Source organism: Protobothrops mucrosquamatus, unplaced genomic scaffold, assembly GCF_001527695.2.
Source record: "Protobothrops mucrosquamatus isolate PMUCROS unplaced genomic scaffold, P.Mucros_1.0 scaffold3399, whole genome shotgun sequence".
Classification (NCBI taxonomy): domain Eukaryota; kingdom Metazoa; phylum Chordata; class Lepidosauria; order Squamata; family Viperidae; genus Protobothrops; species Protobothrops mucrosquamatus.
Window position 1 is genome coordinate 36,646 of NW_015389380.1, and position 12,834 is coordinate 49,479.

Here is a 12,834-nt window from a genome sequence, read left to right on the forward strand (position 1 = left end):
TCTCGCCTACATCGTCCATATAGGACGACTCGGGAACTCAACTCCTACCCCGGGCAGCTCACCGATCCCCTTATGCCCAGGGGAAAGGTATCAAGCCGTTTGACAGCAGATGCTAGCTGTCAAACCGGCTTTTACGCAAAACAGGCGGGAGGCAGCAAACAGCTGCGACCAGCGAAATCGCCTGCCACCGGAAGTCTCCAATACTTTGCGTGATCTTGATTCTTTTTTTTTTCCTTGCCAAATAAATTTCAGTATTAATTTGTTCAGTTCATCAAATAAGTTTTTCCTCACTTTTATAGGTATTGTTTGAAACAAAAAGTATTTTTGGTAGAATATTCATCTTCACTGTTGCTATTCTCCCCAGCATTGAAAGCTAATTTTATTTGTTTTAGTAGTTTTACATAATTATCTTCTTTTATTCTTGCACATCTTGCTGTTACAGTAGTGGCCAAAATTGTGGAAACCTTTTGGGTTGTGTACAGTAGAAATGCTACTTTTGGTTAAGTTTCCACCCATTTTTCCTCTAATTTCTTTATAACTGTAGCTTGGTTCACTTAATAATACTATTTTACATTGCTTTCTGGGCGACCAGTCAACTCTTTGCACCATTACTTTAATTTTATTACGTTTTACAAGCTCACTAAATGAAAGAACACAAAAAAACCCAACCAACTTGATAGCGATCACATAACACACTGACAAATGTCCTCCTCTCAGCTTCAATACATGACATCAATAACTGAATCCTACTGTGATCTGATTGGCTCATTGCCAAAACAAGATAACACCTGATTGGCTCTCTAAACACTCATGCTCATTGGCTATAATCAGATGAAGGAAAGCTACCTGATATCAACCTAAGCAAGTTGTGCTTCCTTTTTCTGGTTATTTGGCTATAACTTTTCATAGAATACAGTACAGATAATTGAACAAACTTTGTTGCATTACATTCTTGATTAAATTATCTTTCCATTGATATAGAATTTTATGGTACTACTCCCCCCAAAAAGTGTTGTTATTAGCCATCAAACCTCAAAAATACACTTTTCCCAAAAAGTTTCCACAATTTTGGCCACTACTGTAGGTAGATTCCCAAGTACTTAACTTTTTTGACTATTTGAAGACCTGTTTTTTCTGATAGTTGATTTTTTTGTTTTTCTGTAAGGTTTTTAGTTAACACTTTAGTCTTTTCTCTATTTATTTTCAGACCTGCCACTTCTCCAAATTCTTCTATCTTTTTCATAAGCTTAAAGCTTGTCTCAAGAGGCTCTTCTAGTATAAAAACTAAATCGTCTGCAAATGCTTGTAGTTTGTATTTTTCATTTTTTATTTCCAGTCCTTTAATTTCCATATCTTGTCTAATGTTTCTATTTAATACCTCCAATGTTAGTATAAATAGCAATGGAGATAGTCGACATTCTTGTCTTGTACCTTTTTTAATATTGAAGTTTTCTGTAAAATCTCCATTTACAATTACTTTTGCTGTTTGTCTGTAATAAATTGTTTTGATTATATTTATAAAGTTTTTTCCAAAGTCCATTTCATCTAGTTGTTGGAACACAAATTGCCAATTTATGTTATCAAAAGCCTTCTGTGCGTCTAGAAATATTAACGCCATCTGTTTTCCTGGATGAAGTTCATAGTATTCCAAAATGTCTAAAATCATTCTTAGGTTATTTTTTATTTGCCTTTTAGGCAGGAATCCATTTTGATCTGTGTGTATAAATTCAGTCAAAAATTTCTTTAGTCTTTCTGCTATTATTGAGGCAAAAAATTTGTAGTCCACATTTAATAAAGATATTGGTCTATAATTCTTTATTTGCGTCAGGTCTGTGTCTTCTTTAGGTATTAAAGTGATATGAGCTTCTGTCCATGTATTCGGTATTTTAGCCTCTGTTTAGCTCTTTTAATTTGTTGCGCCATTTTTTCGGTCTCTGCTAAATTTATTTTATGTTTTATTAGTTCCATTTGTTTTTTAAGTATTTTCTTTTGTGGGTCTATTTGTAGTTCTGATTCTAATTTCTTAAGTTCTTCCTGTAGTTTTAACTGTTGTTGTTGTTTTTCTTTATTCTTTTTCGCCATGTAAGTTATAGCCAACCCTCTGAAGTATGCTTTAGCCATATCCCGCACATTTTGAAGGGATGTTTCTTCTTTTTTATTTATTTTAAAAAAGAATTCCATTTCCTTTGTTGCTGTTTGTATAAATTATTTCTCCTTTAGTAAAGATTTATTCATAGACCATCTTACTTTTTTCTCAGTTCCTCTCCAAGTCATCTTCATTGGATTGTGATCTGCCCATATATTAGGTTCTATCTCGATCTCTTTTATAATCGTACTTAGTTCAGGAGATATCCATATCATATTAATTCTGGACCATGATTTGTGTCTATTTGAATAAAAGGTATATTGTAGTTTTTTTGGATTTTTTTCTATCCGTATATCCTGAATACAAATTTCTTCTGCCATTTTAAAAAAAGTTTTAGGGAGTATATTCTTCCCCTTTTCCCCTATTTTACTACTTTTATAGTCCAGTGTTCCATCTGCTATTGCATTAAAATCTCCCACTAAACAAATATTTTGGTATTCCAATTCCACTATTTTTTTATGCAATTTTTGATAGAACTCTTCTTGTTTGTTATTAGGTGCATATATTGCTATGATCAATATCTGTTTTTGGTTTATCATTATTTCCACCATCAATATTCTTCCCTCTTTGTCTGCATAGATTTGTTTGGGATTCATTATTTCTTTAATATATAGAGCTATTCCTCGTTTCTTTTGTTGAGCTAATGCGCATTGGAGTTTCCCAATTTTCGGTTGCTCCAACAGTTTATAATGTTGTTCCTTAATATGTGTTTCTTGGAGACAAAGTATATCCATTTTTAATCTTTGTAAACGTGTAAAAAAGTTTTTCCTTTTTATAGGGGAGTTCAATCCATTTACATTCATTGTAAGAATCCTATTTTCCTTCTCCATCTCCTTCAATTATATATAGGTCTTAACCTTCTAGTTGTTCTTATCTGTCTCTGTTCTCTTGCTCTTACCACTTCTTCTGTCTTTGTATTTTCAGTTTCTTCTTCTTCCCTTGGTTTGGCTGCTCCTTCTGTTGCCGTTTCTTCCTGTCTCTTTGTTTCTCTTTCTGGACGGGGTTCCGAACTTTTCCCTTCCATAAAAGCTCTGTGATTATCATAAAACTCCATTGCCTTATGTGGTGTATCCAATCTGTATCTTTTCCCAACCCAATTAATTAGAATCCCTTCTGGAATCAGCCATCTGAAATTCACTCCTTTTTCAGTTAATTTTCTAGTCAGGAATTGATATTCTCTTCGTACCTCTATTATTCTCCTTGGAATCTGTTTCAGGACTACAATCTCTTTTTCTTTATATTGCAAAGGATCATCTCTCACTCTTCTCAAAATCTCAGCCCTTATGGATCTTTTCACAAATCTAACATGTACCTCTCTGGGGACTTTATTTCTTCTGGCATAGCTTGAATTGACTCGAAATATTTGATCTAACTCTCCTTCCATTTCTTGTTTTCCAATTTCCAGTGCTTCAGCCAATAGCTCCGTTATCAGATCCACGAGATCCTCTTCTTTGCCCTCTATTATGTTTTGAAATCTTAGGAAATAAGATGCCTTTTCCATTTCCATAACTGCAATTGAATCTTCCATTTCTCTATTAATCTGCATCAGCTTTTGGTTCTCGTCTTTCAATTCTGCCAACTTTTGATCAGTCTCTAGTGACTTGTCTTCTACTTTTTGAATTCTTTGTTCATTTTTTGTGACCATCTGTTTAAAGTTTTCTAGTTGAGAGTCTATGTTGTTAATTTTTTGGTTCATTTTATCAAGGTTGTCTTTTGTCTCCTAATGGTTTTTCCTTGTATCTTCCTTATGGGAGGAAATTGCTTCTTGAATCGCTTGTAATGTCGCTTGCATCTCCTTCTGGAAATTGCTAGCTTTTTCTTGTAGGAGCATTGTTTCAATTGATCTCTGATACACCGGGCTTGCTGAGGCAGAGGATGGGGCTGAAGGTGCTTTCTTACCAGTTTTACTTAGATTCGGAAAACTCATTTTATTTCTACCTCCCAAACTACTTTTTCAAACTCTAAGGCTTTTCCCCCACACCCGCCTTCAAACATTAACACTATATTCAACACAATATATCTTTCAAGATTATCTTTAAAAATTCTTTTTCCCCCCAAGTTTTTTATTAATTTTACAATATTACATTTACATATTTGAAAAGTAGCATAGCGGCTGAGCACAGTAATTCCATTACATTTGAATATCATCAGTACAAATCTCAAAGTATTACAACAAATAATTAGTATTACAACATTTAGATATATTCTATTTTAGTTCTCATGTATAGATCAAAACCCCAATCTTTTTCAATCTTATTCTAGCTTTTTTTCTCTGCCAGGTCATTTTTCGTATCTTTGCCTTTAAATCATCAAAAAAATCTCCTTGTATTGTGTGTCTATTGTTTGATGTTGATAAGAGCATCCAGTTGATGTTTTCTTAAGAGGACTAGTTGATTTAGCTGGTAGTCTCTTTGTTTTTCTAGTTCGATGCAGTTGTCCCGAAGTATTTATCTTCTCTTTCATCTGTTTTTCTTTTTTATCTTCAAATTCCTTCTGGTTTATAAGAAAAGTCCTTTCCTTGTTCTCTATTATCAGTTTCTTTTTTGTGTTTTCCATTGTCTGTATTTGTTGAGTATCTAAGTCTTCTGTCATAGCATTTAGTTGTTTCACTTTCTCTATANACAAAGAATTTGTTCCTGTACTTCCTCTGTAGAAGAAATCCATTCCTGTTCTTCTTCCATTGTAGTATATTAAACTCAAAAAAAAGAAACTTACAGTCAGAAAGTCCACCAAATGGGGAGCTGAGCTGAGTTTTTTGCAGATGGTGTTTCAAGGTTGCTTTATATCTTATCTATTTTCAAAGCTGTCAACAAGTCTCTTGAAGAATAGCAGGTTACGTCTCAGAGTTAGTTGGATCTTTTTAGTCCCCCCCCTCTATTTTAAGGGGAAAAAACCCAATCTTCAATAGTAATTAGAGTGAAAATCAGAGAAAAAAAATATAGAGAGTACAAAGTTACAAATCTTATAATCCGCCAATTTTAGGAAATAGAATTCCAATTAGGATCCTAGTATTTTTCCAACGTTTTAAACTCCCGAGTGGTTACTTGCCGCTGTTTCTGGAGGGAGGGCTAGAATCCCCCTTCCCTCACCACAGGGGGGAAAGTACTTTAGCAGCTTATGCAGGTAATTAAGTAATTAGGATGTAAGAGAGGCAAACCTCACCCAGTCCTGTCCACGCTGCTTTGAAGTTGCCAGATGGTAATGTGACTTCGGCTGTTAGCAGCCTAGGGACGAGCCATATTTCTATGGCCGGTCCTTTCGTCCGCCGGTTTGGAGGGATCACCTGCTCTGACGGGAGAGTTGCTGCTCTCCCGCGATCCAGCGAAAGCCCTTCCTTGCTGGTCGCCTCTTCGGGGCAACTTTCGGCCCTTTTCAGGGGCCCCCCAGTGATGCAAAACTGAATGGGGGAGAGAGAGCAAGTCTCCCAGCTGTCCATGGCGGCCGCGTGACGAACCGGAAGCCTCCTAAAAATTCTTATAGTCCTTATCTATAGTCTCTAGGTTCGTAAGTTCTCTCAGGAAAAAGGTAAACAAAAAAAGGAAAAAAAATTATAGTCCACTTCTGAAGATAGAGCCCATTTCCGAAAGCTGTTTCAATAAATCAAGTTGATAATCCATAGACCCTCTCCAAGACATTTCTCCACTGTTTCAGTTTCCACTGTCCATAGGTAGGTCTAGAAACCAATGTTTATAATTTATAATCCACTGGGCTCTCCCAAGCCAATGGGAGAGATAAGAAGAGGGGGAAAAATGAAAAAAAAAATTATCCCAAGGTCCAACTTTACCCCTGTGCCAAAAATTAGTCCAAATTATCTTGCTAGCAGAAGTTCCTTAGCTCAGTCTGTCTTTAAGTGGCTGTAAAAATCACAATTCAAACAATATTTATAATCCAAAGGGAGGGGACTCACTTCCAAAAACAATTATTCAGCATCTAAAGTTGCCCCTCATTCAAAATTTATTATCCACCAAGACCTACGATTTGGATTAATAGTCCATAGGCCTTCTCCAATAGGTTTTTCCACTATTTCAGTTTCCACTGTCCATAAATAGTTCTCCAGTCCAGCATTAAGAATTTATAATCCACGCTCACTCAGTCTTTAGGCAGCTTGTAAGATCGCAGTTCAAACAGTACTTATAATCCAAAGAAAAAACCAGATGGTTTCAAAGTAGTTTATATCTTTTAGTTATAATCCATCCTGCAAAAAAAAAAAAAAAAAAAACCCAGCCCAGAGAAAGCCTTCTATTTTCAGCTATAATCCACAGGACTATGAAGGTCAGGCACATCAAACATCAAAGAGTTTAAACTGCAAACTATGTCTGGGCATCTAGCCAAATTCTAGGTTTCTAGACAAAATATAGATAAGTTCAGTAAATGATTTAGTGTAGTTCTTTGCTCTTGCCACTAGATGTCCTCAGATGCCCATTTTGTAATTTTCCAGTTAGTTTAGAGTTAGAAAAAGTTTAATCCAATATTCTCCTGCAATAATATAGAATAATATAAAAAGAAGAAAAAATTTAAAACTCCCCAAACTTTTCTTTTTTTCTGTTTCTCTCTGTTATATTTACAATGATGTTTTAGACTTCTCTGTTTCCTCCAAATCACTTAAACCGCCGCCTTTTTCTGGAGGGAGGGATAACCCCCCCTTAACTCTGGGAAATTGCTTTGGGATGTTTTTTCCCCCCAGAACAGGTTCTCACATTGTAGAAAAAAAGGAAAATAGTCCCACCCCAGTCCAAAATGTTGCTCATGCTTGTTTTAACTCGCTTTTCCTCCCGGCTGTCAACAGCTTCTGACTGGCTGTGTAGATGGAGCCAGTCTTTCTCCTGCCATTCCTGAGGGCTCCTTGGATCAAGCAGGTCGGCTACCACCTTCCCGCAATCTGCAAGGGTCCCATCTTGGTCTGTCACCTCTACGTGGTGACTTTCAGTCCTTTTTGGACCCACAACAGGCCAAAACTGAGGGTGGGAATCAGAGCCCTGATTTCCTCCGCCCGCCTCGCCACGCGACGGAACTGGAAGTCCGTCTTTTGCAGGGTTTTTTTGGGGGGGGTATGTTGTGCTATAATTTTTTTGTGTGAAGACTGATGCAAAGAATGAGTTAAGCAGCTCTGCTTTCTCCCTATTGCTTGTTACTTCCTTGCCATTTTCTCTCTTTAGTGGACCTACAGTTTCCTTGACTTTTTCTTGTTATTAATATGCTGAAAGAAACTTTTTTTTATTGTCCTTGATTTCTGTTGCATGTCTTTGTTCATTCTGAGCCTTTTCTTTCTTGACTTCATCTTTGCACGTTCTGGCTGTCTGCTGATAATCAGCCTTAGTTATGTGTCCCTCTTTACATTTTTTGTACTTGTCCTTTTTGTCTTTCAGTTTGTCTGAGAGATCTTTGTGCAGCCATGCTGGTTTCTTCTTGACTTTCTTGTTTTTCTTTTTCAGTGGTATTGTGCTGGACTGGGATTTTATGATCATATTTTTCAGAGTTTCCCATGCTTCTTGAGTTGTTTTCCCCTTTAGGATTTTCATCCATGGAATCTTTCCTGGGTTCTCTCTGAGTTTGTTAAAATCAGCTCTTCTGAAGTTTAACACACTGGTTGCATTATTTTCTGTTGCTTGTGTTTGCATTATGTTGAATTCCAGTATGACATGGTCACTTTCACCCAAGGTTCAGGCAACTTCAACTTGCTCTGTCACTTCTTCTCTATTAGTAAGAATTAGGTCCAATGTAGCCTTGCTTCTAGTTCCCTCCCCTACCTTTTGGATGACAAAGTTGTCAGCTAGGTTGGTTAGGAATCTGTTTGATCTCCTGCTTGCTGCAGAGTTTGTCTCCCAGATGATATCTGGGTAGTTGAAGTCTCCCATTACTACTGTGGTATGCCTCCTACATGCATTTGTTAACTGGTTGGCAAAGAGTTCATCTATTTCTTTTGATTGGTTGGGTGGCCTGTAGTTTACCCCTATGGCAATGTCACTTTTCCCCCCTTTTATATTAACCCATACACATTCTGGAGAAATTTTATCTTCGATCATGTGCATTTCTGTAGATATGTAGTGTTCTCTTACATATAGTGCATCTCCCCCTCCTCTTTTTGTAGACCTGTTTCTTTTGAACAATTTGTATCCATCAGTCCATTCCATTCATGGGTTTCGTCCCACCTTGTTTCTGTAATGCCAACTATGTCATACCCTCCCTTGTGTACTATTGCTTCTAGTTTGCCCTGTTTGTTCCCCAAGCTTTGAGCATTTGTATATAAGCATTTAAGACTTTTATGCCTGTCCGTGGGTATGTTTCCTGCATCTCCTGATTGTTGTGTGAGTTTTTCTTTTTTCTCATCACTGCCTACCTCATTGTTTGATTTGTTTTCTTGGGATTTATGATTGGTTTGGGGTTCTAAAGATTCTAAAGATTGGTCACCCTTCCCCCTCAATTTTAGTTTAAAGCCCTTCTGATGAGTTGGGCCAGTCTTTTTCCAAGTACATTTTCCCGTTTTCATGAGGTGCAGCCCATCCCTTGCCAAGAGTCCTTCGTGTAGGAAATGCAGTCCATGGACCAGGAAACCAAAGTTTTCTTGGCAACACCAACTCTTTAGCCAGTGGTTTATTTCTAGAATTCTTTTTTCCCTCACTGGGTGTTGGCCTTTCATTGGGAGTACAGATGAGAACACTACTTTTATGGTTGGTGGATGTGCTTTGCTGTTAGCCATGCTTCTACCTTCTCTGTTCTACGTAATTATGCCTATTTTTTTTTCTATCCTATGTTTTGCAAATCAAAATAGCTTCGGTTTCCTTTTTCCAAGAGTCTGCTGTGTGGTTGCCATTCACAGTCCCCGGTCTACTGGTCTGCTTCTGTTTGTAGTCCCCAGTCTAGTGGGCTGCTGCCGTTCGCAGTTCCCAATCTACTGCCGTCTACAGGCCCTGATCTACTGTTATTTGTAGCACCCAGTCTACTGTGCTGCAGCGTTCCACCACCCTCACCAACAGCTCTGCAGCCATGTGGTTCCTGTTTGCTGGTCCGTAGCACTGGTGTTCTGCTTCCTTCAGCAAACAGGGCTGCCTGGATGGTTCACAGTAAGCTCTCCTCTTCTCTCCCTGGCTGGCTCTCCTCCCTGCTCCACTATCTCACCAGCTCGCCTGTTTCTCCTCTCTGCTGGTCATTGCGCTGCCCTCAGTTGGCTTTCCTCTCTACCCCACAGTTGATTCTCCTCTCTGCTCCACAGATCTTTCTTCTCCTTTTCTCTTCTCCAGTCTTTTTTATTTTTCTGACTTTCCCTCTCCACCTCTCCTCCTACCGTTTTGTCTTAGTTTAAGATAACTTAGTTTAATAGCAAGTTCTCTTCCCACGATGTAACTATGCTTCCTCTGTGAGGAAGATTGGGAACATGCAATTAAAAATAACATAGGGAACCATCTTATATCAAATGCAAACATTTGTCCTCCTGGTTTCATATTGCAGTTCTCCAGGCTTTCAAACAGGGGTCATACCCCATCACAGATGAAAATTGCATCTGCTTGCTACTGACCTGCAGCCCCATTCCCAGAAATGAAATAAATGATACAGTAGAAATGAAGTTTTAAGCCAGAATATGAGAAGCATTCATTTCCTGCCATCTGACTTCCCTGGCAACCGTATACTTACCCCAATTCCACCACACGGGAGGACAGCATACATCTTCTGACTAAGGGGACCTGCAAAAAGAGAAACAGAGAAGAGGAAAGGATACAGTATGAATGCCACATATCATATACCAGTTACATTGTACATAAGATTAATCCATTTCACTCACATTTTCATGTCTATTTCTACTGCCATAGAAAGAACTTCTAATCTTCATGAATACAGGATTCAATTGGGCAACTTGACCTTACCTTTTTATTGCCTATAGTGTGTTATACATCATCAGTTTAGTAGCCCACAATTTTGAAAAAGCATAAGCTCTAAAACAGCTAAACATGCATACATCAAAGAACCCCACCAGAATCTACCTAACCTCCCCTAAAAATTGAGACTCTACCCATTATGTTGAACATGCCCACATTGTTTTGCATTGCTGCCTCACTCATCTCACCTTCCAATGCTGGAAAGCACAGTCCCCTGCCATCAAAAGGTTTCCCATCTGATACAGAAGTTTGAAAAGGGAGACAGACTTTGTCAGACATTATGATATTAAAAGAAGGCCTATCAGATTGCCCTTCCTTATATGTAACCCTACATTTTCTGCCTTTACCATATACAGAGATAAAACAAAATTCTGTACATGTTTGAATTTTTTAAGAAAAGGGGGGGGGGAATGTTCTGCATCATGAAAATAGAATTACATGAAGCATTAGATAGTCTACCTAGTAATTTTTTGCTGTCAAGTTTTTGCCTGTTCAAGGAGCTTGTTCCATATAGTAATGTGTGATGTTCCGAATGGACAGCCTGGATCTCATCCAATGTTGCCTTCCGGCCTCGGATCCTCTAGTAACAAAAATGGGTGAAGACATTACAGAAAAAAACTTATAATATGAATTTTGAAAGTATTTTGAACAAGAATGCAATCTAATATCAGGTCATGCCTCCAGTTACAATTACCAACACAGATGTCCATGCTTTGGTAGTAAGGTTTACTCATTTCATGTCATTTTCAGTCTAGATATATTTCAAGCTAAGCATCTAAATGTGGACTAACAATCAAGCTTTTCTCCATCCCAGCCTTTTTCATATTTCATTTCAGGTTAAGAGTGGTGGGCAACTCTTCAGCTGTACACCCTCCACCTCCTGAACATTCACAAATGACTTAGGGCATTGTAACTGAAATTCATAAGCTCAGTGCGTCTTCAAAGACAAAAGTCAAGGATTGCTTTAATATTGTTCAATATTAAATGATTTTATGGAAAAAATGGGTTCATTTTTCTGGCTTCACTTTTCTATCCTGATCAGGCTTTGTTTTTTTAGTAGGACCCCTGACATACCACACAAATTCAATGTGTGGCCCCCTCCAGGCAAAAGCATTGCCCATCCCTACAATATAATTTCCTTTGTGGTCCCACTAGGATTTGCTTTGACGTATTTACAAGAAACCTTCTCCTGACAAGTGCTTTGTTAGCAGCATGACCCTGGGGATATTTCTCTACAATGCCTATATGATTATTCACAGAAACCTGTCTTGTACTAAGTCAGGTCACTGGTCCACTTGCCAAAGTACAGGGTTTTTTGGACTACCAACAGCCAAAGTTTCAGAAAAATATATTTTCATCACTCATTACCAGAGGTCCTACCTAAGAATTTGAGTGGAAAGTGGAATGGGCAGAGATGGCGAAACTTATAGGTTTTTTTCTATTTTTTATTTTATTTAAAAGAAAGTTAAAATACAAAACTCCAAAAAACTAAAAAAGACAGGAAACAAAAGAAAACACAAAACAATCAAGACATTAAAAAAGTGCATCAAAAAGATAAAAAACCCAACATGTATAGAGATATTATCTCCCCTAATTGAATACTGATTAATACATTACTACAATATTGGTTCCCACCCCTTGCAAAACAGCCCCCCCATTTTTAAACTAGTAAATCTATTTGCAAATTATTGACCTGTCTTCTATATATTATATTAATGACAAAATAGTTAACAGGAAGAAGAATAAAAAAAGACAGGATTAAAGTTTCAAAACTCTCTGTTAACAAACTGTTATTGTAATCCACTCATAGAAAGTTTGCCATGGCATCTTATCTATCCCAAATTGTCCCAAAAGTTAAAATTTATTCACCCTTGATCAAATACCCATGTTTCTTTCTTAACGCCATCTCTTATCAATTGTTGTCTAATTAAATATAATAGATTCAGTCTCCACAGTAGGTCTATCTTCCCAACAAAGTCCATATAGAAGTGGTTTCCAGTTAGGTGTCATACAGGTAGTTCTTGACTTACAACAGTTCATTTAGTGACCATTCAGTTACAACGGCACTGTAAAAAGTGATTTATGACCATTTTTCACACTTACGACCGTTGCAGCATCCCCATGATCATGTGATCAAAATTCAGATGCTTGGCAACTGACTCATACTTATGTGATCACCTTTTGCAACCTTCTGACAAGCGAAGTCAATGGGGAAGCTGGAGTCACTTAACAACCGTGTTACTAACTTAAGAACTGCAGTGATTCACTTAACAACTGTGGCAATAAAAGTTGTAAAATGGGGCAAAACTCAATTAACAAATGTCTCACTTAGCAACAGAAATTTTGGACTCAACTGTGGTCATAAATCAAGGACTATCTGTTAATCCATTCTCCAATTTCCCTCAGTCTTCATAGGAAAAAATCATTTATCACGTCCCCATTCAGTCAGACTCGTAGTATTGTAAGGATATGCAGGCTTAAACTTCAAAGAGACACATGGTCTCAACTCAGTTAGTTCTCCGGATGTGGGAATATTTCTTTTGTTTGCAACTTTCAGAACAGAGTCTTTTTGTATATCTTTATCCAAAACTACATGCCTCTGCATATTTTCCACGGCCTGTCATGTGTCTGAGTAACGAAACACTTAAAAGGACTTTCAGGCATGTTTTCTCCTAAAAGCATTTATTAAGATTACAATACGTCAGCACAGCATGGTGGAATGCTTAGATCTGCTTCTCTTCCGTTAGGCATAACATTCCAACCATTTTCCACTCCCTTATTTTAGGGTCATGGTTCACATCTTCCAATCAACTTGGA

General features: G+C 37.6%; 1 protein-coding gene across 1 annotated transcript in view; it reads right to left on the reverse strand.

Moving 5' to 3' along the window:
* LOC107297590 (histone deacetylase 5-like) overlaps positions 1-12,834 on the reverse strand; it is an 81,445-nt gene that overhangs the window by 10,631 nt on the left and 57,980 nt on the right. Inside the window, exons 7-8 of the mRNA XM_015826951.1 lie at positions 10,477-10,597; positions 9,776-9,825 (exon numbers count right to left, since the gene is read on the reverse strand). Coding sequence (XP_015682437.1) covers positions 9,776-9,825; positions 10,477-10,597 — 171 coding nt within the window. The remainder of the gene's footprint in view (positions 1-9,775; positions 9,826-10,476; positions 10,598-12,834) is intronic.